Source organism: Paroedura picta, chromosome 10, assembly GCF_049243985.1.
Source record: "Paroedura picta isolate Pp20150507F chromosome 10, Ppicta_v3.0, whole genome shotgun sequence".
Classification (NCBI taxonomy): Eukaryota; Metazoa; Chordata; class Lepidosauria; order Squamata; family Gekkonidae; genus Paroedura; species Paroedura picta.
In genome coordinates, this window is record NC_135378.1 from 40571326 (window position 1) to 40598952 (window position 27627).

The following is a 27627-nucleotide window of genomic DNA, read 5'->3' on the forward strand; positions in this document are numbered from 1 at the left end:
AAGCAACATATATTCAGACAACATTATAAAATATCTAAACATCCACACAATGTGGATTTTATATCACAAAGTACTGCAGCCTGATTCCTTGAAGCATTGAGCAAAACTAAGTCAATTAACCATTTTAGTTCCAGTGATCTGTTGTCTTATAACTGAATATTTCCTGTAAGAGTAGGTTCTAATCTGTAAAAGTCCTCAAGGCAAAACCTTGCTGAAACCATGGCTACAGGGTCACCTATGGATCTATCATGGATGGCAGAACTAGTTAGATGCACATGAAGTGTTTAGTCTTCGACTCAAACAAGCAGCTTTTAAAGACAGCTTTGTATGAAAACACAAACAAAGGCTCATCAATGCTAGAAATGTTTTATTGAGCATATTAATCTTTCATAACTGAGTGCCGAATGTATTAAAATCTATTCATCTTAAATGCATTGAGACAAGTGATGTTTTTCATAAAAGTTTTATTAGACTAAGAAAAAAGTATTGAAGGACAAATGACACAAACTCTTAACTAAAATATGTTTACTGACAAATCACAGTACATTGTGAGTCAGCTGCGTCAAGTGTGTACACACAATGCCTGCTGACCGTTTCTACAGTTAGAATAAACAAGAAGTAATGAACAGGAACTAGCACAAATAGAAATAGAGATAAAAGAAGTAATGTTCAAATATATAATCTAGACAGATTTGCAATCAGAGAGGGTCATTTGAGCATGACCCTCCTAAAACTTCTCCTGGAGAACTGTACATTACATAGTTTAAGAAGATTAACCTCCAGGCGTGGATTTGAGATGAATCGCTCAGCATCCTGGGATAATCTTCATTCCTGGACCATTTTCTGCCCACTGAAAGAAGTCACACTGTTTATCCTTCCCAAGAGGGCACACAAAGAAATTCTTTCCGTTATTAGGGCCAATCTTCAACACTGTCCTCATAATGCAGCGCTTCCCATGATTGCAGAAAGGAAAATGCAGGTCTGCCCACTGTGGAGAGAAATCATTTTCCCTTTAACACAAGATTCTATAGCCAAATATCTCCTTCAAACAGGTGGGAGGAAACTTTCCTTTAATTCTGATGGGTAGGTGGCAATTAATAAGCATCAAAATAAGCTACCCCACTTTTAAAACAAGTTTGTTTCAATGTCTGACCTCCACTGCTTTGACCTTGTGGAAGATAATTTGATTTCTAGGCTGCCCCTCTCCAAACTGAGATTATACAAATTCCACATACAAAAGATTTCAAAATAGAATCACAAAACTTTACTGTCCGTTCCTTTTCAGGACTGAAGGTCAAATGATACCACTTTTAGTTATTATACATCAAGGGGGAACAGGGAATAATCAAATCGGAGTGAACTGAAAACCAACACACAAAGGGAACTATCCTGATATATTGCCTTGTCAGAAGTTACCAATGCCTATCACAAAACAATGGCATAAATCCTGAGTAAACAAAGAAATGGGTGAGGGAGCCTTCGGGGAGGGTGGTAAATAAATGCATTAAATGCAATAAATAATAAATATATAATAAACAATGGATGCACAAACACAGCCTTCTCTCTAGACAGCAACTAAGCTGTTGTGGCAAAGAATGTCTATGCTGAAAGTAATCGGACTGGACTGTTGTGGATTATAGGAGCTTGTAAGTACAGCCTTGTTCTATACTGCCTTCCAGTTTGCTTCAGGGCCAAATTCAAGGTGCTGATATTGACTTTGAAAGCTTTCTCTGGCTTGGGGCCACCATATTTTAAGGACTGCCTACCTCCATATGAACCTACTCCACCTCTTAAATCATTTTAAGAGGCCCTGCTTTAGGTGCCCCTGACATGCAAGGCTAGACAGGTGGCAACTCAAGGAAGGGCCTCCTCAAACACGGCACTAAAAACTGGGGGGCTTTTTGCACGCCTTCAAAATAGCACAATGGTTGCCAATTGAAAACGCTACTGATTTGCTGTTTTGCACAACGTCGTCGACAATCTGCCACACACCTGAAACCAATATGCAAAAAGCGCTTCCTTGTAGCGCTTTCAGGGAAATCCCCAAAAGTGGATTCACCCTCCGGAAAGCGATACACTCCTGCAACCAATCTGCAACACTAGCGAAAAAGACCTGTGCGTTAACATTGTTGCGGTTTCTACAAAGTCCCTCCCCCTGGCTCTCTTCTCTGATCTTCCGGCGAAGCGATCGCCATTTTTTTTTTCTCCGAGCGAGCGGGGATAAACGCACCAGCGAGCCTCTTTCAGTTTAGAGGCTTCCCCGGCTTCAGTCCCTCCCCTTCAGTCACTAAGCACACTTCAGTCACTAAGCACACTACTAAGCAGTCACTTTATTTTTTACACATTCATTCAGCCGAAAATCGGGCCCGTGAGAGGGGGGGGGGATTTTTTTTTTCACTCGCAGGGAGCGTGGCAACGATCAAACGACAGCTCAAACACACCAGGCAGCTGTATGGGTCTCTCCGTTGCAACGAATTAACACAGATTCGTTACAATGGTTCTGGTTTTTTTTTTTAAAAAAAACCTTTCTTAAAGGGAAAGGGGCTGTTTGGGAGCATGCTAACGGCTGCCCATTGGCTGCTTGACGGCCAGGGGCGGGACGAGCTCGGCAATAGCGCTTCCTTTCTAGCGATTTCTGCCGAGACTGGAAGCCTGTGGGAAACGCTACAAAATGCAACTGGATTCCACTACAAAGGCAGGTATGCATAACGACGAATTCCACTATTTTAAATGGCGATTTTTCATTCAGTGACCAATTTGCTACAAAGATCCCGGTGCGTAAAGCCCCTGGAAATTCCTCCCAAGGGAGATTTGTCTGTTTTCTTCTATTGTTTTCCACCAGTAGGTGAAGGCTTGTCTGTTTGTTTGTTCTCTCACTAATTCTAACTGGCCTTTCTCTCTGTTTATATACAAACAATAAAATATATATGTAGTTTAACATTGTTTTGTCACTCTGGAAACTCTAAGTTGAGTAGCAAAGTGGCATAGAAATGCTTTAAATAAACAAATAGCTACAGGAAGGCAACACTTCTCTGGAAAATACCATAACTGCTTGGCTGAAAAAACATTACTCCAAACTCGCCTTTCCCCAGCTCTTCCACTGAGGCCTGAAGAGCTAAAGCTTGTGCCACTTTCTTGTATCATTTAAATTTTCAACCAACCCAGGCAGGAACCCCTATTATAATTATCTGTAATTATCACTCTGTTGGGGAGGTTTGTTATTTAATTTTCTATACAGTAGTACATTTATTACTGTAAGCCATTAATTTGAGATAGTGGAAAAAAACAACAGCTTGGTAGTAAAAGTCTTCCTTTCTTCTGAACTACACAAAAATATGTTTGGAAAAAGATTCCCCAGTGGCATTCTACCAGCATTTCTACAGGGCCCAAAGCAAGGAGGAGGCAAAGTACCTATTCCTGGGGATTGAGGGACTAATTGTGGTCCAAAATCAGTGTGTGATGGAGTTGATGTGAAGAACAGAAATCAGACAAGATCACTCCTTTTGTGCTAATGGAAAAGGTGGTAGGATACAACCCCGTCATTCCCATCCATAGTCTATTATGTTTGTGAATGACTGACTGAAATCCCGAAGTAGCCATGATTGTTCAAGAAAGTGATGTGTCCCCTTTAAAGAAGTTAGGCCAGTTTGTCATCTCACGTACTTCAAAATAGTCACACCGAGTCTCTCTAGGTAACGGACAAGTGTAAAATTGCCTGCCCTTGTTTTCTCCGTCCTTCCTCACCACACGGAGAATGCAGACACGGTGGTGTTTACTGCAGTGAGGGCTACCAGCATTTAATGTCCGGGACCCATCTGTCATATTAACTGGAGGTGCTCTGTAATGACAGGTTACAAAATAAAACCTGCATAAAGCTAAAGGGATTAGTTACCGCAGAACCATCGCTCCTACCATTCCCCCTGCCACAACTCTCACAAACTCTTTTCATAACAACTATCAATAATGTATCTTAATAAAATACAAGCCCAACCTTGATATTTTATCTGCCCTACTGGTTTTCCTCTACGTAAAATCAAGGACTATATGCTCAACATCCTGGAGAGTAAAATGAAATGCAAGTGACAAATTTAAGTCCCCAAACTTGCCTTGACTCTTATTTTTATAAACTGCACCATTCTAGCATCGCTAGCATAAATTCTGCACTTTTATGTAGTTTAAAGACATCCTGAATTGGCAGCAGCAAGACATACTACAGGCCCAATTCCGTCCAATTATGTTCTTCCCCTCTGGAAAGCTATTACAAGTGTCTTAGACCAGGCCATGGGGATCTCTACCTACTTGTCTGCTTCACAGACAATTTTCCATGCTCTTTGATCAAAACTGCTTTAATGATCCCAATCATATTCCACTGAGGAAGCTGTCTGACTGGCAGAGCAGAAAAGTGTATTTTATGAAGGTGGCAGGGAAGCTTTACTCTCCGATACTACCGTCATTGGGAAAGCTGGAGACCAACTCTGTTCACAATACGAAGGGCATGTTCCTTGACAGCTAATGCTTAAACAAGACTAATTCTCTTCCTGTGACTGTGACTAAGTAGTAGGCAACCTTTGGGCAAGTGTGCAACTCCAAAGCACTAGACAGTGCCATCCTAACACTCACTGTAGAATATATAAAACCTCTCATAGTCTGCTAGTTCACTTCCCTAGGGAGGAGGACACATGGGCAAGATTGACCCAACTACAGGCCCTATCCATGGGGCGCCAGATTCATCATGCTAATCTTCTTCCTTTCGCTTACACTCATCTTGGAGCCTCATCTGAAATGTACAGAACCATTTGTTCAAGTCAATTTTTTTTAAAAGCAGTTGTTCTATCCTCCTGGTTTTAGACTCAGGTAACATGTAGCCCAGCTGATTAAGTTTCTGACATTTATACTGGAGAGAGGTCAAGTCTTCACGAAAAAGTAAATAGATATGTCCGACATTTAAAAAAAATATAAGCAAGCTGATGAGCATTTTAGTTTCCTAGGGCATCATTCAAAATTTGAAGTTGTGAAATTTGGATTCAGTGGACAGAGGGGGTAAATAGCCCAAAGTGATTGTTCCTCTTTGGTTTAGTTGATTACTCTATCGATGATGCTGTACCCATTAATCAACAGTGGGTTAGGAATAGGGCTCATCCTGCATTGACTGACTCCTGAACTCATTTGAGCACTGTCACATGACACACTATTCTCACTTCCTCTTTTCCTTTCTCCATACTTGGGACCCAGATGCCTAGCCACGTTGTTAATCTGTCATAGTGGGCTCCGACCCACTAAAACCTGTGCCACAATTCATTTGTCTTTAAATTGCCACAGTATTTCTTGGTTTTGCTGCAATGGACTAACAGTTATAGCCTGAAATTCAAAAGTGAGATGTAACCCACAAGGAATGCATCTGGACAGGAGTTAACCCTAGGCACCCTTTTAGATAAGCCACTTGGGCAGTGTTCCAAATTCAGCGGCATCTATTGGAAAGTTGATGTAAACGGGTGTTTTAATAAGGGATTTTATATTAATTGTTGTTACCACCACAAGTCATTCCTGAGAGTGGTGAGATAAATATCCAATAAAAAATAAAATTGGGATCTGATGTCTTAACTCAGGCATGTTTTAAGACCTAAAATGTACAATATTCCACTCTAGCCCATTAGTACACACACATGCCAGTATACTAGTCATGCCATGTTACATTGGACCTTGCCATGCATACAATTTGAGTTTTGTCTCACGAACACTTCCTTCTGGCACTCTGCAGCATGTGTAACTAGGAGCTGGTATACATTTTACATGTATTTGATGGAACATCAAATGTCTTGCAAGCAAACCCACATTAAGCTAAAAGTAAATGTTTTTCTATATAGCAATCTTGGGCTTCATGTTTGTGTTTGATTATATGTTTTTTGCAAGAATTGTGCTTAGATCTGGAAACAACAAACCTGCTCGTTAAATTCCCAGTGATAGTCCCAACAGATAAAGATGAGTAATCAATCTTCTGTTTCTTCTCCACTGGCTTTAAAGAATTGTATCGATGGGGAAAGGGTATCGGTGTGCTTACTGCATAGTGGTCGGTGTCGTTGCAATAATTTCTTAAAGAGCCGTGCAGGGAGCTTCCAACTGGAGTTAGGCTCTCGCTTCTATTTTGGTTTAAGAGAGCAAAATCTGTCATAACCAAAGTTGTTGTACCAAACACTGTTTTCCTGTTGATCTTAATTTCCGCTCTGGGTTTTGTGAAGTTGTTACAGTGGTATTTAACCAAGTCAGTTACAACTTCATCATTCGGTGTCTTCCGAACTTAAAATGAAAAAGAACAAAAGCAAGAAAAGAAAGGCATTCCAATTAGTCACTACTTTGGACCACCTCACCCAACACAGTAGTATATGCATTGATGGGGACACAGTAGCCACTGACCAGCTGCTGTGTTGTTCTAATAGCTGCAGGATAATCACCTTGGGTGCAGTCATACAACCATATCTCCAGGATGTGTCCAGCCCAATTCAAGAGGGCTCAGGTCAGAATGAACCTGCAACAAAACCAACCTTCATGCCACATATTGAGAGAGAAAACATAAGTGCATGTGTTGGAATGAAAGCATCTACAGAGAGAGAGAGAGAGGGAGAGGGAGAGGGAGAGAGACCAAACCCTTGTAGGCTCCATCCCCATAACTAATTTCACCTGCCTTCATGAATTAACTGTGCAATCCTAAATGCAATTGCAGCCTATTAAGTACATTGCAGTCAATGACTTAGGATTGTACTAAAGGCCTTGGAAGTGGCAAAAGGAAAGCTAGTGGAAGACTCATAAAAATAATGACAGAACTATTTTGAAAAAAACCAGCACTCTACTTGCCACCTTATTTGTAACGTAAATTTTCAGAGATACTTTACGCGCATTTTTAAAACTTCTTCAGGTGCCAGCCTTTGATAACAGCTTAAAAGCTTCACAACTGGAATGAAAGATGCAGAAAAAGAATATTATCATGATTTTGTTCTAAAGCTCTAAGCTACACTGTTCTTGTTGTACAGGGTCTGCTTCAACTTTTAGGCAAGCAGCTGGGTGCATAAATTCCAGGAGAGAAGTTAATTGGCAAATCTGACTTTCTGAACAGTGTAAGCCTCTAGATTCCTGGGGGCTGGCATTTGAGTGGAAGACAATCAGCCAAGAGCAACTTTTGCAGACACTAGAAAGGCCTGACTGACTGCAGAGACAGTAGTTTGCCTGCCTTGTCTGGCCCACACCCTATGCACCAGAAGGTCTCCATCAGCATGCCTTTTCTTACCCGCTCTTTGGACTTTTGCAGTCCATTCATCTTAAGCATAGTCATGTCTCTGATTGCTTGTCCAATTCCTGCAGTGGTAACATGACAGCTGTTCAGACAACAGCTAACAAGTCCAGAGTGTAAAAGGCTCTGGCATTATTAAGAATTGTATTTATTAGAGGATTTTGTCAAGTGCAGCTTTCAGTTTCCAAGTGATTCAGTGACAGCAGAAGCCACACCTGCTATTGTCTGTTATTCCTTAAGGGGACAGTCAAGCTTCCTTGGCCTGAATGGGTCAGATGGGTCACACAAGTGTTCCCAGATCATGGTGGTGGGGGGGGGGGGGAGGAAAACCTTGCTTTAGCTACATAAGAAAGGGAAAGGGGAGTAGGGCAGAGATATGCAAATGACAGTGCAGACGAGATTAGGGAGGTGAAACATGACAACCAAGAAGGCAAGATGGTATTGAGAAGGTAGCTTGTCAGCTAGACCGATTCTGCTGCAATGGCAGAAGGCAGAGAGAGAGAGACACAGAGGACTAAGACAGAAATGGGGGGGGGCATAATAGACAAGTTTATGCAGCACACAGAAGGCAAGTTAGGACTTCATATAAAAGGAGGGAGAAGTATAGCTGGGGTAGAAGTGGAGCAGAGATTATGACACTACTGCAGCGTATGACAGAATGAAACACAAATCTCCATCAATCGAACTCCTACACTGCACACACCCCCCCCCCCCCAAAAAAGCTGAATGTTCTACCGTTGCCTGGGGGGTTTTCATAACCAGCTTTTAAAAATATAGTTTGGCATTAGAAGTCCCAACTGATTCTTTTTAAAAATCACCATTTTTTTTTATTAGAGGGCTTAAACACTTCTCAGACACACGCAAACTTCCACTGTCTTTGAAATGCCATCAGGGTAGAAGACAGCATTTGTCCCTCCCAGCTATAAAGAAAATAGATTTCTTTCCCCTTTGCAAAATATATTCCATTTCAATTTATGAAACATTTGGTCTGACAATTCAGGAAGTTGCTGAAATAGGCAAAAAGTACAAAAGGTCTAACTGAATAATTCATGCCACATAGGATAGGATGGGATAACAGCTGTGAAAGTATATATTTCAGTTACAAAAGGAACATGCCATTATAGCGCAAACAGTTGTTCCCTAAGACGACATGCTCTGGGACTTGTGATGCAGATTCTAAGAACACACGCATCTGCTCAAGGCTATTTTGCAACCTCTCTCAACACATTGTCTTTCCTCTGATCTTTATTTCCTAGTCTGAAGAATTAAGAGCTATTCTTTTGCCTTCCCCAAAGAAGTGTCTCTTATAATTTAGTTGGGCAGGGACCAATACGTGTAAAATACCAGGCACGCTGCTGCTGATAGAATACCACTTGTATATGGCTGATCATGGGTTTTTTAGAACATGTCCAACTTATACCCCTGAATGTTTAGAGATATTTTTCATGATATTTTACAAGGTGCTGGTAATAGAGTGAGGGTACCTATAGGGCCATGCAAGCTGTGCCCTAATTGCCCTTCAAAATGTATTGGTTTCTTTATAATAAGTTTCAAATTGAAAGGTTAGGCAAGCATTCAAATCATGCATCAGGATCAGAGTGCTAATACACACAATTACTCTAAATACACATTGCCCCGGTACCGTGTTCAACAATCAGTTCCAGGCTATATTACATTGGCAGGCAATCATACAAACTGCATCATTACTTACCTTCGGGCCTTGGAGTCAAGCAAACATCACAGATTTTGACAGAAGGCTTATTTATTAGAGTACAACGCCTACAAGCCCACTCCTCTTCTGATTTCTGAGCCACTTGTTCATTAGAACATGACCCCCCGCTGTATGCCCAGCCAATTAAACTATTTCTCCGTGGCAGTTTGCTGTTCAATGAAGGAAAGAGGGGGAAATGATGTTAACCCTTTGAGAGGTTTGTTCTGAAAGTTGTATTATACCAGGAAAGTATAATGGGGGATAAAAGACTGGACTTTAATAGTTTGGCCATCAGGATGGAAGAAGGATCCATCCTGATGGCTGAATTTCCTAGGAGGTTCTCACTCTGTCCTTTAGACTTGGCCAACTTGAGCTCTTTCAGTTTTGCCACCAACTCATGGGACAGGAACTGAACCACACTACTTTACAAAATGTCAAAGGACATCAGATATTATATTATTAGTTGACTCTGTGATTGAATAGCCTGGTGCCCTAACAACCATCCATGTAAAATGACACAGTGTTGCAGTATTTTCTCTCTCTCAAGTTACAGCTGTTTTATGGTGACCCTGTGGAGTTTTTGAGGCAAGAGACATTCAGAAGTGCTGTTTCTGTGTTGTAACTCTGGATTTCCTTGGTGATCTCCTAACTATTTACCAGAACTGACCCTGCTTTTATTCTAAGATCTGTCAAGATCAGGCTAGCTTTGACAGTTAGTCAGTGTTCCAGTCTTATTTCAAATTCTTCAGCCAACCAAAAGCTGATGGAAGTTATTATCAGTCACCTGCTTCTTCCTACGCAACCTTCTTAAAATGTATTATTCACCTTATCCTTAAAAAAGTTTACCTGACCTTCTACAATTATAACTTAACAATATATCATTCCTTAGACACCCAAATACAACATAAACAAAAGAAATCAAGACTGAAAGTTACACAATTTTATATAATAAAGACAAAACAAACAAAAAATTGGTGATGGAACTGTGTACATAGCAGCTGCTTCAATACATTGGTTTCTGTCCTGTTGGGAATACATACATGCATGGACAACAGCTGGATTTAGCTGTACGTGCCCTTTCATTAGGGAAAGGCTTATGGCTAAGTGGCTCAGTATTTGCTTTGCATTTTAGAAGACTACAATCTCCAGCATTTCCATTTAGAAGGTTTGTATGGCAATCTAACTTGGTATAAGGCAGCTTCGTGTGCCTGTCTCATAGTTCAACCCATGCTTACCACACTACGAACTTAAAGAGTCCAGCAGCATCGTGTTTCCTACAGTGGCCGATCAATACGGGCCATCTTTTGCTAGCCCCTTTGTGGCAATCTGAAAAGCTTGGCCTGTATTGAATGTAGGATCCATCACACGCTGAACCCTATATGGATCCACTCAGCCCACATTCTGAACATGTCTATTTTTGTCATGCTGAAATAAGCCTTTGTTAAAATCCCTTCTGCCTCTGAGATTTAACACAGCTTGGTGATTACATGGGCTGTGCTCTTTTTACAGCTTAACAAATGGAATCACTGCTGACTTTGTATTTTTCATGAGAGAAGTACAGAAAATGATATGCCAGTGTGGCTGCTGCTGGGGCATCTGTTCCCGAGGGTCCTTGTTTTAAAATCAGGACACAGGCACAATCACAATGTTACAAGTGTATGAGATATGTAATGATTCAGTGCAGGGATTTCTCATTATAAAGAAAAGTTCTGCAAATTTACCAGAAAGGGGAGTGAATTAAGCTACCTTAGTTTTGTAAGACTACCATGGGAAAGGAAGTAAGGAGAGCAAAACTACAGTATGTAATTATAACCTGTGGGCTGGATATTGACTGTGTACAGAAAGCAGGAGCATTGGGCAAGGAGTTACTAGCTTCTCAAATCAGCTCTTTCCAAATCCATTTCACATGTCCAAAAATGTCATGGAAGCTCAACAACCTACCCAGGATCCACCAGCTGAGGTTTGCCGTTTTGACACTGGGGGCAGAAGTATGTCATCCTTCTATTCTCTCCTAAACGGCACACTGTAATCTTTTCCCTGCACTGAACACAGTTGGACCGCTTGTATACCTTGTAATGCTTGTATAAGGCCAATCCTGTCTTACGACACTGAAACAAAATAGAAATTATTCATAGGTCTTAGAAGGGTTCCAGTCAAGTTCTAGAGTCCACTGTTGGTTTCCAAGCAGCTGATGGTGGCAGAGTTTAAATACGCAAGGGAAATGTAGAGCAGCAGCTGCTTAAAGAATAAAAGTTTTATTCAAAAGAGAAAGAGAGGAAAGAGATAGTGTTATGGAGAAGAGAGACTCAGGGGTTGTCAACCCCCGGTCCTCAGCCCGGTACCGGGCCGGCAGCGGCCGTGCCTGCCTCCCCCCCCCCACAGCGAGAAGCTCACCAGGCCGCTTTGCTAGCGGCCCGCTAGCTCCTCGCTGCAAGGGGGGGAAGCAAGTGCGGCCGCTGGCATGCTGGCTGATGCAAACGCACATGTGCAGCAGCTCTGCACATGCGTTTTTGCGTGGAGCTGCCATGCGTGTGTGTTTGCCCCCTCCGGTGGGGTGAAAATGCGCATGCGCAGCAGCTTCGTGCACGTGCATTTGCACGCCACTGCCGCACGTGTGCGTTGGCGCCCTGCCGGCGGGCATGGGCCGCCGGCTCTCTCCCACCCCCGGAAGTGGTCCTCAACCAGGAAAAGGTTGGGGACTCACTAACTATTGTTTTTCATCTAAAGGCAAACAGGGAGGAAGTGAGTTCAAAGGAGAAGGAAGTCTCCAGCTGAGCCAATCATGATACAGGAAAAGATTTTAAGAATGCTAGGAAGTTTCTCTGCTACCTCCTCTGATGCCCCCTGTAGGACATTCTTCATATTCTATTGAAACATGCACATTACAGATCTTGTGTATTCCAACAGGTATAAAGAAAAGAGCTTCCTCTAGTCATATGGTAGGATGAGGAAAGATTTAAACATTTATATTATAGCATTTTTCATAGGCCTTTTGTTAAAAGTTTTTCTTCTCTACCTTGTAGAAGAGGAGAGTGAAATCCCGAATCATTTTCACCAAATGATGTGTCTGCTCGTCTGTTAACTGAGAAGCCTAAGATTTAAGAGCAAGATTTAAAAACAGTGAAACATCTCCTAAAATAATGCTTATAGATGCTTCTTAGTCGAAAATATGACTGTGTTTGAAATATACTAACAGCCCAAACTTAAACAGTCACAGTACATGTAATTGGAAAAACAGGTATTTTAAACCATTCAGAATAAACAACTCTACCACAACAACAGTCCATCTTCACATAAAGAGGCCCTGGTGCTTTATGATACTGAAGACCCTGGTTACAATCATGCTATGGCCGCTCCAATTCCCTTTCCCCCCAGATCAATTAAATGCTATATTCAATCGATTTCAAGTATTTCTTGCCAACAAGACAATACAGCAAATACACAGAAACTAAAAGAAGAAAAATATGCCATTTTTCTCGACCCGAAGGAGTCTCAAAGCAGCTTACAATCACCTTCTCTTTCCTCTCTCCACAACAGACACCCTGTGAGATGGGTGAGGCTGAGAGGGCCCTAATATTACTGCTCGGTCAGAACACCTCTATTAGTGCTCTGTCAAGCCCAAGGTCACCCAGCTGGCTGTATGTGGGGGAGGACTGGGGAATTAAACCTGGCTCACCAGATTAGAAGCCACCACTCTTAACCACTACACCAAGCTGGCCAATCATTTCATCTTTTTCAGTTAATAAGTTATTTTTTGGCTTCTATTTTTAGATGAAGATTGCAGTACCCACTTGCTAGGAGAAAGATTAGCAGTAGAACCTGCAAAAGTACAGTCTTTATGCCATCTGGCAGCACAGAACTATTTTTGCCTCATGAAGAGCTCTGGGTGTTTGAAGTCATCTCAACTCGTTTGAAGCACTAAAACTCTTTGCCTAGGAATGATTTTATTGCAATGCATATGGCATAAAGACTCCCGAATCCTCTGCAGGTTTCTACTGCTTCTTCCCCTGTCAATTTAAGGCCCAAAATAAGCCTAAAGGATGAAGTATCTGCTGCAATTGATTCCTAACTGGGTCTCCCAGTGTACCTTATTGAGGAATGTAAGTTCAGTCACACCCTATCATTTTGTTAGATGATCCAAAAAAATTCTGTATCCAGAGATCATTGTGGCAAGGTGAACATGGCCCTTCCCTTCCATCTGCTCTCGGTCTGGAAAGAGGACTGTGTTTCACACATCAACTTTACAGTGATATTTGAACCTCACTGGACTCTTATTTTTTTCCTAAATGAGATGACTTCCTATTGTTTTAATTCCTCTCTCCATATTGCATACTAACACCAACGATAGTCTATGAACCTATGAATCTAACACCAAAGGCCGACAAGACCTAGAAAATCTTTTATTTTTCCCTATGTCAAGCAGCGATGGCATCAGCATCTGTTCACGCACAGCAATAAAAGGTGGAATTCCTTCCAGCAGCAATTGCATCTTTCAATACACAGCTACAATCTTATCTGCTACATATGAACAACAACCTATAGATTGGCCACTAATACAATTCATGCATGATATCTGTGGGGTCCCAAAATATGTGGCTGGTACTACCCCTGGATTGTAACTTGGCCAGCATCCAGTTGAATCTAGGGCTTGGATACAACATTAAAACTCAAAATTAAGTTTGTTTATTTATTATATTTGTATACCACCATCCTCTAAGGTTCTCTGTCACCTTCAGCTTGATGAAGAATTCTGTTGAGCTCAAAAGTTTGCACAATGTTTTGAACCATCTCATATGGCCCTCGAAAAAGGTGTTACATGGATTTTCTTTCTTGTTCAAGGGGAACATGGACCAGATAGACGTTGACCTGCTTAACTTGTAGGATGTTCTATTGATATGTTAAACTTTTAACAAAGTCCAAATTCAATTGCAAGTAGTCTTAAAGACTGTACATACTCTAACACCTGGATGGAGACCACTGTCAAATAGAGCTTCATTCTTTATTATGTTTCCAACTCCAGGTAGGACTGCCTGATCAAGCAACACATCACATAACAGACGGTCCTTCTGCTTCTTTATCTCACTTTCTGCTCTCAAGAAACTAAATTTTGGAGAGCATACATCTAAGTCTTCCATCATCCTAATTTTACATTCACTTTCAGCAGTATCCCTGTAAGACAAAAAGAAAGGAAGAGAAAGAATGCTGTCAAAATATGTCACTGTAAGTTGATAGAAATGTGTCATGCAATTAAAACACTGAACCAGTTATGAGAATGAACAGATAAGTGTTCAAAGGTAACCAATGCTAAGATCAGTGTAGGAGGAAAACCTGCTCATATTTCTAAAGTAGTCACTCTTGTTTTGATGGCTCTATCTCACCCCCCCCCCCCCACCACCACCACCACCACCGGGCTAAAAAAGAATACTGAAAAGATAGTTAAAATGATGCTGTTTCATTTTTCCCCATCAAAAAATATTTAGAAGTGGTGGGAGAAATACTAATGGACATAGCATAGGGGCAGGGAGAAACACCAGAAAAATATACTCTTGCTTTCTGAAGATGCTAGACCTCAGGATCATAATTAAATGGACAGACAACAGCATCATAATATGTATTTATTTACTTAATTTATACCCACAACCTTCTCCATTTTACTTTCACAACCTGTGAGGTTAATTAGGGGAGTTATGGAAGACGCTCTACACCTAACAGTAGAACACCATCTACCTTTTAATGGTTGTACATATATATATATTAAATAACCCACCATCTGTTTCCTTGCAGGAGCTTAGACCAGGTTTCGCCCATATCAAAGCGAAAGGAGTGTTCACATAAAAGAAAACCATAGCTCTCAGAGATGTGATAATTTTCTCCATGTGTTACAATTAATTGCCTGAAATAATGAGATTCTGTCAAGGATAGCAGACTGCTCCAATTAACTGATAAAGACCAAGGTGATGCTAGAGGGGAAATCTTCATTTAAGTAACTTCCCACTTGCAAACTTGCATCATCCTTCCAAATGCTATTGGATGACTACTATTCCGGAGGCAAAGAAATGGCTCAGAGAGGTGGTGCTGACCCCTTTTTCACTGGAGACAAATAGCGTTAAAATATAAAATTCCTCTAAGCTTATCTTTGATGGTACCACAAGAGTCACAAATCTCTCCCAACCTTAGACTGGCTGGTGAAGGAAACTTCTTTTAGACTTTCCCCCTCTCCCAATCTTTAAAAACAAAGATGTTTCATTACTTCAGCAATATAACATCCCTATTTGTATGGTTTATTTACTACCCTCCTTCAACACCCTTACTGATAACAATGGTAATTATGCCTTGTTTGTTAACATTCCAAGAAAAGCCATTGACTTTTATTGGATACTGATGAAAGCTCTAGTGGAAATCATCTGATCCAGCAAGTAAAGCAATATATATTCGATACTGTATGGAGAAGAAAAGTGAATTTCCACAATTATCTGTGTATAAAAGGGATGCTCATTTACACTGAAAACTGTGTGATAATTAAAACAGAATGATTATTTTAGCCTTTAATAAATAAGGTCTTGGCACTGTAATACTTAATATCCTTTGACCTATGTACATGCATGTGTGATATCTATTAAACAAATTAAGTGGACTGCTTGTCTTTAAGCAGGTATTCCCCTTCATTTAGGATACCCTTGGGACTTTAGCACAGCAGTCGTGATATCCCATTTTCTAAGGTGAAAGAGCTCACAGAAAAGGGTACGCTGTTTTACCTAAGTTCCACAGTTGCATCACGGAAACAAACCAGGTCAGCAGTGAGTTGTATTTCCAAGACAGCTGATGCTCCATTTTTGTTTCGACTTGCATCTGAATTGATATGTAGAGAGCCATTCATGCCAAAGTGGATCCTGGAAAAGAAATGTTTCTTGAAGATTTTTTTTTTTTAAACTCATGATTCATAACTTTTTTAATGTTGCAAGAAAAGAAACAGTAACTGCAATATGAAAAGTGGTCTAGGAAAAATACAAGGCTGTACTCCAGCATTTTAAAAATTTAAACATGAGCTTAACTTGCAAATCCTATTGGGTTCGGTTAGGGAAAGCACCTAATTTTGTCTGAATAAAAATACTACATGTCTACATAAAAATACTGGAAAAGCCATTTATCATTTCCCCTTCTTTCTCCTTTTTACTGCCACAACTATCTCTAATATTGAGTTTATCTAATCAATATGTACAGTTATATTTCTACAGTTACTGACACATGCAAACAACCAGATAGAGCAGCATTTCTCAGCTTTTTTACCGTTGCGAAACCCCTGAAACATCCTTCAGGCTTTGAGAAACCACAGAAGAAGTGTGATCATCCAGAATATGGTTAGGAAGTATAGTTGCATACATGCCCACTCAGGCCCATCATTGGCCTTTCTGGGGGTGGGTGGGTCAACATGACTATATATGCCCATAAAAATATATAACAAATAATTAACTCCGACCCATTCAGGAAACCTCTCCAGGACCATCAAGACACCCTGGTTGAGCAAATGAAATTGCTGCTGGGGTTCTTTTGCCACCTCTTTCATCTGCACAACAACCCTGTGCAGTATGCCTCAAGTGTTTTATCTCCACAACAACCTGTGCGGGAGGCCTCAAATATTTCTTTTTCACAATAACCCTGTCAATCCCACCAAATCAGCCATTTCTGGCTGGGAAGCTGATCTTTATAGCCTGGAGATGAGCTGTAATTCCAGGAGATCTCCAGGCCCCCTCTGGAGGTTGGCTACCCTTGGGTTAGAAATATTCCTTGAAGTTTGAAAGTGGGGCCTCAAAAGGGTATAATGCCTCCGCAGCCACCTAACCAGCCACATAGCACCCCCAGCCTATTTCGGGTCAAGAAAACATTGCTGAAAGGAGGTAAGGTTGCCTGATAGGTGTAGGTTTATGTTCTGGATTTCCGCATTTCCTTGGTCTGCTTGAACCTGACTTGGCTCATGACTGTTGTACACAGAGAAACCTCCTCTTAGGGTTGCCAGCTTCAAAGTGAGGTACAAAACCCATACCAAACCATGAGCTAGTGTCCGTTGTATTGCAGCATGCAACGGACTTTACTACTAGTCTCCTATATAATAGAAGTTGGGAAATAGGCAGCCTTGCTATAGAGGAAGAGATTTCACATAACTGCAGTTGCTCTCATTGATGTACGTCCAGGTAAGAACGGACTATTGATCTGTGCATTCTGAAGACCAGGCCACCCATGCTTGAGAAAAGAAATTTCTCATCCATTATCTATCATTTGAAAAAGATACATCAACCAATTGTAAATTGGTTTAGGGCATTTTTTTAAATCAAGGTGATAACCATAGCTATTTTGGAATCTATGCCCTCTTGGTTTTCATCCTTATGTATGCTATATAACAAGACTTAACTGATTTAAGTGGATCACCAAGAAATAAGCCCTCCCCTATAAAGGCACGGTATAAAAGGTATCCTAGGAAAACACAGACTACAATCATCAATAGGTATGCAATCCATAGCATATTGCCATACCATGCCTTAGCTGGCAATCCTAACCCCCCATTTTGAGTGTTGTTTTTAGGATCTGCTCCTAGCCTGAGAACTATTTTATAGATATCACTGCAGTCTGCTGAATATTTTTATGCCCTAGCTTTTATATATTACTCTTATTTATGCCCTGGCTATTTATTCTTTACAATTTGTAACATAGTTAGTTCTTATTATTGTGTTGCATTGTGTGTATGTTTGTTTTGTTTTACTTTGTGAGCACCTTGAATAGACCTCTGAAGGTGCAGCAGATAAATTTTCTAAGACCACAAGCTGATACATTACCTAAAGTTTTATTTTAACAAATACCAGAAGATTGGCACCCATTATAGTTGCAGAAAAAACCTTAAATATACCAAGGCCAGTTTAGCTAACTGTTCAGATATCATATGAGGATTCAGAGGGACTGCAGTACCAGAAATTGGTATGTATACGGTTTCCAGTATCTCTTTACAAACCAGAACTCTGGCTCCCTAAGGTTTCATCTTTTCTTTGCTTTACTATTTCTCATTCCTCAAAAGACTCTAAGACCTGAATGAGAGTCAGTGATAAAAAAAAAATCAAACTGATTTAAATACTTGCTGGGTACAAATTATTCTGCTCACTATTTGGAGCCTCTTAAAATGCTGATTAACTTTTGTGGGGGCAGGAGGGGAAAGACAATTTGATACCTACATAAAAATTGCTCACACTCATCTTGAGTATTTTCCCAAAGGATACAAAAACCATAAGAAGAATATAGGTGATGCTCCAAGCTGAAAAACAGTCATAAATCCTGAGAGGACACTAGGAAGTAATTCAAACTGAAAACTCTACAATAAATTGTAAGAGATGATAGTCCATCTACAAACATCACGCTTCAGATTTCCCAGGCAAACCATACTGTTTTCTTCACCTTTACTTTGGCTTACTAAGCTATCAACTCTCTGTGCCTGTCATGGGGAAGGGAGAGAAGCACTCCTTCCTAAGTCTTTCACATCCTGTTTTACTATCAGAATTCTTTCACATGCAATATTAAAACCTGCCTCAACTACCTTGCCTCTATTAATAGATGTTATTTTACAGCTTGCTTTGCAAGATATATAAGTTGCCTCCATAACTGTTGAATCATCCAGAACTGTTTTTCCTTTGGGAGCAGTCACACCAGGTCTTCTCACCACTTTCCCTATTTGTCACTTAACTCCTTAGATCAGGGGTAGTCAACCTGTGGCCCTCCAGATGTTCATGGACTACAATTCCCATGAGCCCCTGCCAGCATTTGCTGGCTGAGGCTCATGGGAACTGTAGTCCATGGACATCTGGAGGACCACAGGTTGACTACCCCTGCCTTAGATCACAGCCTCCTGAACTGTTTTTTTTCTTTCATACACTACTAAAGCACAAGATCCAGTGTCAGTTTTTGCATTTGTCTAAATCCTGGGTATTTAAGTATTAAATCCAATATTTATATAGAAGGAAATTGACATTGAATGCAAGACAAATTTCCCTTTAAAAGGTTATACATACAAAAACAAAATTTGTATGCGAATGGAAGAGTGCCTCCTCTTTTTCATGACAGTACGTACAGGGAAACTAGCCATCCTTTCAGGTAAACCAAATACAACCTGAGATGGTTCTTTGTGTGGGGCTGTGGCTCAGTGGCAGAGCATCTGCTCGGTATGAAGAAGGTCCCAGGTTCAATCACCAGCATCTCCAATGGAAAGAATCAGGTAATAGATGATGTCATTTTTCATTCTCATTTATTTATATGGTCACAGACCAGGATATAGAACTTAGACATGATAAAACATTAAGATTTTAAAACATGTTGGCCAGGGGGGGGGGGGGGGAGAGAATAAAATTAGTAATTGTAAAAATGTTTAAAGTGTTTGGTTTCCGTCTGGCAGGCTTGAATCGCGTAGGCACAAAATTCCACTATCTGTAGACACTTGAGGCTAGTAGATGATGCGAAAAGCCCCTGCCTGAGACCCTGGAGAGCTGCCACCGGTCTGAGCAGACAATACTGACCTTGATGGACCAAGGGTCTGATTCAGTATAATGTAACTTCCTATGTCCATAAGTTTTTATTTACATTATTTATCAAGTTTTTTTGGGAAAGATGGCCTGGTGTAGTTGGATCTGAGACCTTAAGCAGGTTCAGTACTTGAATGGGAGACTGCAGAGGAAGCCGCTGTAGAGGAAGGCCATAGCAAATCATCTCTGCTTTTCACCGATAGGTGTACCTCTTTCTTACCGCAAAGCTTGCTCTCCAAAGTACATGAAAAGCTCTTTCCCCAGGGTTTGCACGCCACTGTAGACACATCCATTAAGCACACTCAAGACATCTTGACAAGAAATCTTATTTCCAGCTGCCTAGGTGGATAGACAGTTGTTTTAATTATCAAATACGGTAAAACAAAAGAGATTTTAAAAACATAATTTTCACACATTTACTCATATTCAGTTTACGCTAAGATAAGAAGAAATTATTTACACAACCTTAGGAAGGGCTTCATTTGTACCCAATCAATAAATATAAGAACAAGAAGAAAGTTCCCAAACACTGTATGGTATCCAAGTGTGGCCACTAAAGGCTTGCAAGGCAGAAAAGCTAAGAACTGAAATAGCTGGTTAGGTCAGAACAGTTTTATCAGTGCTGTGGCAAGCCCAAGGTCACCCAGCTGGCTGCATGTAGAAGAGGAGTGGGGAATCAAACCTGGCTCACCAGATTAGAAGTCAGAGCTCCTAACCACTACACCAAGCTGACAAGGGTCTGAAAAATATGCAAGAACATAAGAGGCGGCCTGCTGGGTTAAATCGGTGGTTCATCTAGTCCAGAATCTTGTCCCACATGCAGGCCAACCATTTCCTCTGAAGTTCCAACATAAAGGGTATCTCCTGGCACTGGTATTCAGAGGTTTAGCTATGCATGTGGAGGGTCCCTTTAATCACTGCAGTTAGTAACCTCTAATAGACCTACCCTCCATGAATCTGTCTAATGCCCTTTTAAAGCCTTTGACCATAATTACATCAACTGGCTGTGAATATCCCTTTGTCTTTTGTCCTTCCTGAATCTACAGGCTATCAACTGGCTTGGATGCCCTCAAGTTCTAGTAATCTAGGAGACTGAGGGGGGGGGGGAATCTCTTTTTAGCTTTGAACAATGGTTAAGAGAGGCAGATTCTAATCTGGAGAACCCGGTTTGATTCCCCAGTCCACCACATGAAGCCTACTGGCTGACCTTGGGCCAGAACCAGTTTTCTCAGAACTCTCAGCTCCACAAGGTGTCTTGTGGGGAGAAGAAAGGAAGGTTTTGAGATTCTTTACAGTAGAGAAAAGTGGGATATAAAAACCAACCTTGTATCCACTTTCTCTATCCCATGCATGATTTTATAAGGCTTGATCAAGTTGTTGTCATCGCCCCCCTCCCCATCATCTTTTGTAAGCTGAAAATAGCTGACGGAGTTCTGAACATACATTTCCAGTGGGTAACAACGTTGGTCTGAAGCAGTAGAACAAAGTTTGAGTCCAATGGCACCTTTAAGACCAACAAACATCACTATCACGACTATCACTAAATATTATAAAGTTGAAGTTGTGTGCAGCCAACTCACTCTCTACTTGATTGGTCCTGGGAGTCTGCTGCCAATAGGGAGATACCACGCTGCCAGTGAGGGCCAATCAGTTCAAATTGCACTCTGTCAGTGAGGTCCAATCAGTTCAAGTTGCATGCAGACAACTCAGTCCCTACCTGATTGGCCCTCCCTAGAAGTGTGCAGTCAATATGGAGAGAACACTCTGCCAATGAGGGCCAAATTTTGTTGGGCTTAAAGGTGCTACTGGACTCAAACAGTTCAGAACAGCTATTTGTAACTTTTATTTCATGCATACCAGGGCCCCCAGGAGGTAGGGCAGAGGTGGGCTTGCTTTGCTTCAGAAAGGTTCACACATGGTATGTAGAGCTGCCAACCCCAAGTTGGGGAATTCCTGGAGTTTAAAGTTGAAGCCTGGGAGGGAGCTCAACAAGGATGTAAAACCATAGATTCTATACATTGAAGTTGTCATTTTCTTCAAGGGAAATGATCTGTAATCTGAAGATCGGCTGTAATTCTAGAAATACTCCACCCTCAACCTGGAGGTCAGCAACCATAACCTGGGACCAATGTGCAGTAAGATTACCAAAACATTATGTGAGTTCCTTTAAAGCACTTAAGCCATTCTTGTCACCTGCTACAAATGAACTAAGCCCAGTGTGGGAGATGAACATTTTATTTGTATCATACACTTTTACAAAGCAAGGTAAGCTAGATGTACCTTGGGAGAAAAAAGCAGGCCTGGTTAAAAGTTCTGTTACTTGATACAACAAAATTCTTCTCCTTAAGATTGTCACCCCCCCGGCCTTAGAGCAACCATGTGCTCAAAGCATTACTGAAAGGGGCTTGGATTTCAGATGAGCGACAAAATGGAAAGCAACAGGAAACATATCTAGTAATGGCTTCTCCTATTAAGCAAAGTGCAATTTATTTAATGACATGAGCATCTGAAGGCCACTTTCACGTTAATTTTTCATTACAAGAATGGCTTACACATGAAAACTGTTCAAGCTTTAAAAATTATTTGGGATTTACACCAGTGTCTATTCAGAAGTGAGACACTGATGTGCTAAGATGATTCCACATAGCCATGTCTAAATCTTTCCCATTGTACAGTTTCATTTTGTTATTTTGAGACGCAACTGACTACAAAAAAATGTACCAGAGAACCATTAACAATGTGAAAAAGTTCCCTTTCTTCACATACAATCCAGCTGAATTAAAGATATGAGATAGAAATGGGTAATATATTGCGGATTCCTTCTGAAATGACAAACTGACTCTGCCTGTCTGTTTATTCTCCTTGTGCTCCATGTTTCCTGCTGGCCCAGATCCAAATTTACAGCTGGCTGCTTCTTTGTAAATGGCTTCGAGCTGACAAAAGATGAAGCAGCCAATTACATCCATCAAGGCAAATGACGTTTGTTAATCCGTATAAAACAAGTAATTGCAATCAATACAGAGAGAAGAGGACTGGAAATTTGGCACCTGAACTCTTAATGACTGTATACTTTGGATATAGAATAGCGCCCTGGGCCTGGAGGATCTCTGTTTCTCTATCTGTTCTCGTCTCATGACTGAAATAATAAACCATGATAATTAACCACAGCCTCATAGACAAAATAGTGTTTTGACATTTTGTAACACAATAACCAGCTTTAGCTTACACAGAATATCTAAACGGCACCTTTCAAGTGGGGCCATCAGCTGAACACAATTTTAAAAGAAACTTTTCATATAAAATTATTGTGGTTTAAATAATAACATGGCTTCAAAGGATTTGTTATGCATTTGCCACACAGCTATAAATATGCTGACAGGGTTTATGAATTCACTTACTTATTTCACAATAAAGAGTAAGTAATTGAAGGGACTAAGGTTGCTGTTTTCTCAATCACTAATTTGCTTTTAAAAGTTTTAAATGTCTGAAATAAATCGGGTGTTAACTAAAGGTCACAGTGTGAATGGCACTTATTTTCAATATATGGCAATGGCCCACTGTTGGCCACATGGAATCACCCAGTAGACTTCCTTCACCCTTCAGACTTCCTTCACATATTGTTTTTCTACAGGCAGGATGCCCACATCAGCGTCAATTTGAATAGTTCGGACACAGGCTGATGTTGTTCATTGGGAATGAATATTCCAATTAGTGTCCCCCCTCCCCAGGCAATGGCAATTGTGTCTTTCCAAAGGCTCTTTTAACCAGGCTGGCATCACTTGTTCTCTACCAAGAAAGAATCTGCTCACTAGTTGCACATCTTGGCTTACCCGGCACCTGACAACTTCACTATTTTTTCAGTCCTGCCCAGTCCAGGAAGTTCATCCAAGCCTTGATGGGGAATAACGTATAAGTAACATAATGAAACAAAAAAAGTTTATTTTGATAAAGGTGTCAACCAGGGAGTGTGAAGCATGCTGTGTTGGCAGCAGCTGCCAGGCCCAAGTCTACGTGAAAGCCAAAAGATCATGTACGACTGCATGACCGACTGCACTAAAGCAAGGACGTCATCTGTTTAGAAAATTAGGGATTTGTGAGAAACATGCCAATTGCTACATGTTTAGAATTGGGTGTGTAAGAGCACTATGAAATAGCATAATCCAGAAATAATTCTCCTCATGTAATCTACTAATACAGACCAGTCCCAATTTAAGACCATGTCAAAGCACAATGTCTGCTGTTGTTTTGCTATTATTTAGCTTGACTGATGCACAGCTGTATGTCTGCTTGAAAAAGAATAATAATTACAGTGCTGTCAATAAGGCAGCATAATGGAAGTGCAAGAGCAAACATGTTAAAAGACTTGGGATCTGCAATATACTGTGCACAATTCAAAAGGATATGAAGAATATCCTAGAAGGGGCATCGGAGGAGATATTTTTCAAATGATCACCCTACTATGTCCTTCTGGGTGCATTTGGAGACTTCCTGCTACTTTGAGCATACTTCCTGCCTGCTTGCTTCCTGAACCGACTGAATGAAAACAACAGAACACTGAGTCAGACTTAAGACTACCTCTCTCCTCTTTCTATACAAAGTTATTTCTCTTTTGAAGAAAACATTTGTATTCTTTTATAAGCTACCTGTTGCTCTGCCATCTTTGCATACTTAAACTCTGCCAACAAAAAAGACTGCTAATTTTAACATTGCAGTTCCTTTTCCAGGGATACATAATGGCCCCTTCTATCACTGTTTACTACCAGCAGGCAAAGGCTCCTTGTATGGCTTTCCCTCAATGACTCCTGCCTTATGTCTGAATTTGTTGTCTGGTATTTTAAAATATTTTAAGCTCTGTTTTTAAATTAGTTTTATGATGATCTACTTGTATTATGCTTGTTTTAATGGTTAGCCACCTTGACAGTCCAAAGTGGATAGAAAGGTGGGATACAAAGGGTGCAAATAAAATAATTAAAATGTGAATGTTGATGTGCTGCCAATAATTGACTAGGCACGCCGAAAGATGGGCATTATATGCAAGCTTGCAAACCAAAACAGAGCCCTCTGTGCATTTTTCCTAGCTGGAAATAGTAGAAATGACAGAGCCTGATGCTAGGACACTTTGAGGATTATGTTGCCTGTAATGAAGTTTCCTTGCCTACATTTGAACAAAGGCAGGAGGGAGAAAAACCCCTTCTCCATCTACCCACCCCACCAATCAGGAATGCAGACTTGGCTCTTCACAGCTCATTAACCCAAGCTGCTCATTTATATTCCAACATCTTTTCTCCTATAAAGTTCCACAAGCCCCAACAGAGTAATTTTATGCTGGCAACACAAGTGATCAAAACTTGTAGAGAAATTGCATGCTGTGTACATGGAAAGCAAGGGGGGGAAATCCCCTTGTCCTGCTCATTCACACCAACAGCAGGCCTCATTAGTATATTTTTAAGCAAACAAACAAGTCCGTTCACCCAGTAAAAATTATTTTCCTTCTGTGGGCCAATTTCAGCATGTGATCTCTCCCTGGATGGTATATTTCCTAATGACAGTTGCTCTATGGTGGGTATTGTCTAACAGGCTTCCTTCTAATAAATAATATTTTTAGAATTTGCCATCTTTCTAATTAGGCAAAGTGACTTGAGGACACTTTCCTCATTATTTCTTACACGTGTTAGATGTTTGCCGGAGCTGCACCAACTCTTCAAATTAATCAGACTTGTTATGGTTGATTTATTATGTTAATGACAAGAATATATTACAGATTGTTGGTTGTTTCTTTTAAAGTGTGTTGTGGGGAGGGGAGACACAAACAGCTGCCAGAAACCTCTTCAAGCTCACGATTTACTGACGAGATGATTGTGCCCGTTATGCCAACATCATGTCAATCAGTCATACTTTTTGCAATTCTAACATGCCAAAAATTCTTGCATGCAAATCAAGGACTATCTAACTGGGCATCCTTGCATTATATCAGAGCTTTGGGAACAGAGTCAACAGCATTACAAAGTATGGTGTATATTCTTTGAGCTGCAAAACTGATGCGTCAATGTGCTGTAGTAAGTCTTAATTCATTTAGGACCCATTAACAAACACCATGCCAACACTGAAATTACTTGATTTTTTAAAAGTCAGAATGCAGGTCTACGTCTATAATTACAAGGGATTATCTTTGATAGTGGTCTCAGCCATTCAGGACCTGGGACCTAGAACTACATGGGCACGACATCAAAATTAGGAACCAGGAAGAAGGGAAGTCAGTATTATGAGCTTAACCTTATAAAGGCCATGAGCATGTGTAGCAAAAGAGAGAGAGGAACAGGAGAGACAAGCTGGGAGCCATACTGAAAGAACAGGCCCGGCATCAAGGTTAAGGAGGAATTATTTTGACCTTGTCTTTCAGGAGCAGGAGGCATAGCGAAATATAGTCCAAAATGGGCAGTTCTAGAGAGGCTTGCAACCATGGGTTGAATACTACAGATGTTAGTGACATTAGCAGAAAGAACTGTAGACTCACTATTGCTAACAATCTACTTTAAAGAGCATTATTTGGTGCTTCAATAAAACAGAATGTAAGAGGTGCAGTGCCAAATCTGACCAGAGATCAAAACAGTTCTGCAACCTATGGTGCACAACAGCCAGCCAGCTGCCACCCACAGGGCGTGGAGAACAAGGCCTCTCTTCCTTGTTTCCTCCTAGCAACAGCATTCAGAAGTTCAACGCCCTTGGACAAGGAGGTACTCTTTACTCATCATGATTAGTAGCCAATTGATGGATTTATCTCCCATGAATCTGGCGGATCCCCTTTTAAAGCCATCTATGTTAATATATAGTCATTAATAAAAAGCAATCACAGAAGGCCTGCATCCTGCTATGACAAGAGCAGCATTTCAAAATTAATTTTCAAGGTGAGAAATTACAAAACCTGAGGGATTTAAACCAGTAATCTGATAGTATCTAAAGCAGCTAAAGTAATAGGTCTGCTCAACAGTTATTTCATCATCTAAAAAAATCCTCCTTGAATGACTGTAAAGTAAACGAGACTTTGCTAGATTCTCCTCCTCCACAGATATTAGTTTCACAAAACTAGTCAGACTGTGGTGTCAATCCTTGCTGGTCTTGGGAATGGTCACTGTATTCTTCTTTATCCAGATGGCATTTCAGGTCATTCGACCAGGCTTCTCATAATTGCTGTCTCTACATTGCTGTGTGCTGTACTAAAGGTATCTGAAGAATAACACTTTCTGCCTTTGATAAATCAGTATTTAAATGTAATATTGATTAATCTAGTATGACAAATTAATTATATAAAAATATGCCACAAGAAATGAATTTTGACTGTACTCTGGGACTCCCCCCCCCCCCACACACACACACCTCTTTTAGAGTACTCCCCCCACCCCCAATTGGCTTCAACTAGGTATGGCCTGGAAATCAATTGATTTCAAAACTACAAAGACTGTTCCCAGGAGAAAATGACTGGGCGGCAGGGGGGATATTTTCATGGCATTACACCCCTTTAAGGTCCCTACTCTTCCCAAACCCTGCCTTTTCTAGGTTCCACCCTGTTTCCAGGAATTCCCAAACCTGTGTTGGCAACCCTCGTTTAGCACCTGCATTTGAATTACATGTGATGTAATAGGCAAAACGTGCACAACTTCTTCTCCTCTCCAGCAAAGTCCGGGAGTCACAACGGTTGGCAAACAACCCTTTCCTCTGCTGGAGCCACCGCAGCGGGGCTGCTGCTGCCTAGCACGATTGTTTGCCTTTACACCGGTGTCAGCTGCTACTCACTGAGCTGGTGGCAAAGGAGACGGCGGCAGCTCGGAGCGCGGTTCCTCGCACGCTCTTCACTACCTGGCCCAGAGCTACGCGAGCGCGGAGCCTCTGGCCGTCCAGCGTGCAGCCTGGACCCTCAACCATCCTTGCGGAAGAAGGACCCGGCGCGTTTTGAGCAGCCGCGAGCAACGCAAGAATCCTGGCGAATGGAAAGAAGGCGCGGCTGGCTTCGTTTAAATTTGGCGCCTGGGAGACGCGGCTGGTGCTGCTCCGCCCAAGCACGTCCGCTTCTGGCCTTTGTC

The 27627-nt window shown here is 41.1% G+C and overlaps 1 protein-coding gene across 4 annotated transcripts; it reads right to left on the bottom strand.

The window, feature by feature from the left end:
- Positions 1-352: 352 nt before the first annotated feature.
- NEIL3 (nei like DNA glycosylase 3) lies at positions 353-27627 on the bottom strand. Of its 4 annotated transcripts, XM_077302367.1 has the most exons (10): positions 27341-27627; positions 19770-19888; positions 15749-15883; positions 13949-14162; positions 12010-12084; positions 10935-11101; positions 8994-9163; positions 5940-6294; positions 3664-3838; positions 353-988 (listed from the first exon to the last, which is right to left on the bottom strand). In XM_077302367.1, the coding sequence occupies exons 1-10, from the start codon at positions 27467-27469 to the stop codon at positions 806-808; spliced, it is 1722 nt and encodes a 573-aa protein (XP_077158482.1). In that variant the 5' UTR covers positions 27470-27627; the 3' UTR covers positions 353-805. The 4 variants fall into 4 exon arrangements, with proteins under 4 accessions (XP_077158482.1, XP_077158484.1, XP_077158485.1 ...); XM_077302369.1 differs by lacking the exon at positions 3664-3838 and having other exon boundaries at positions 6059-6294; XM_077302370.1 differs by lacking the exon at positions 3664-3838.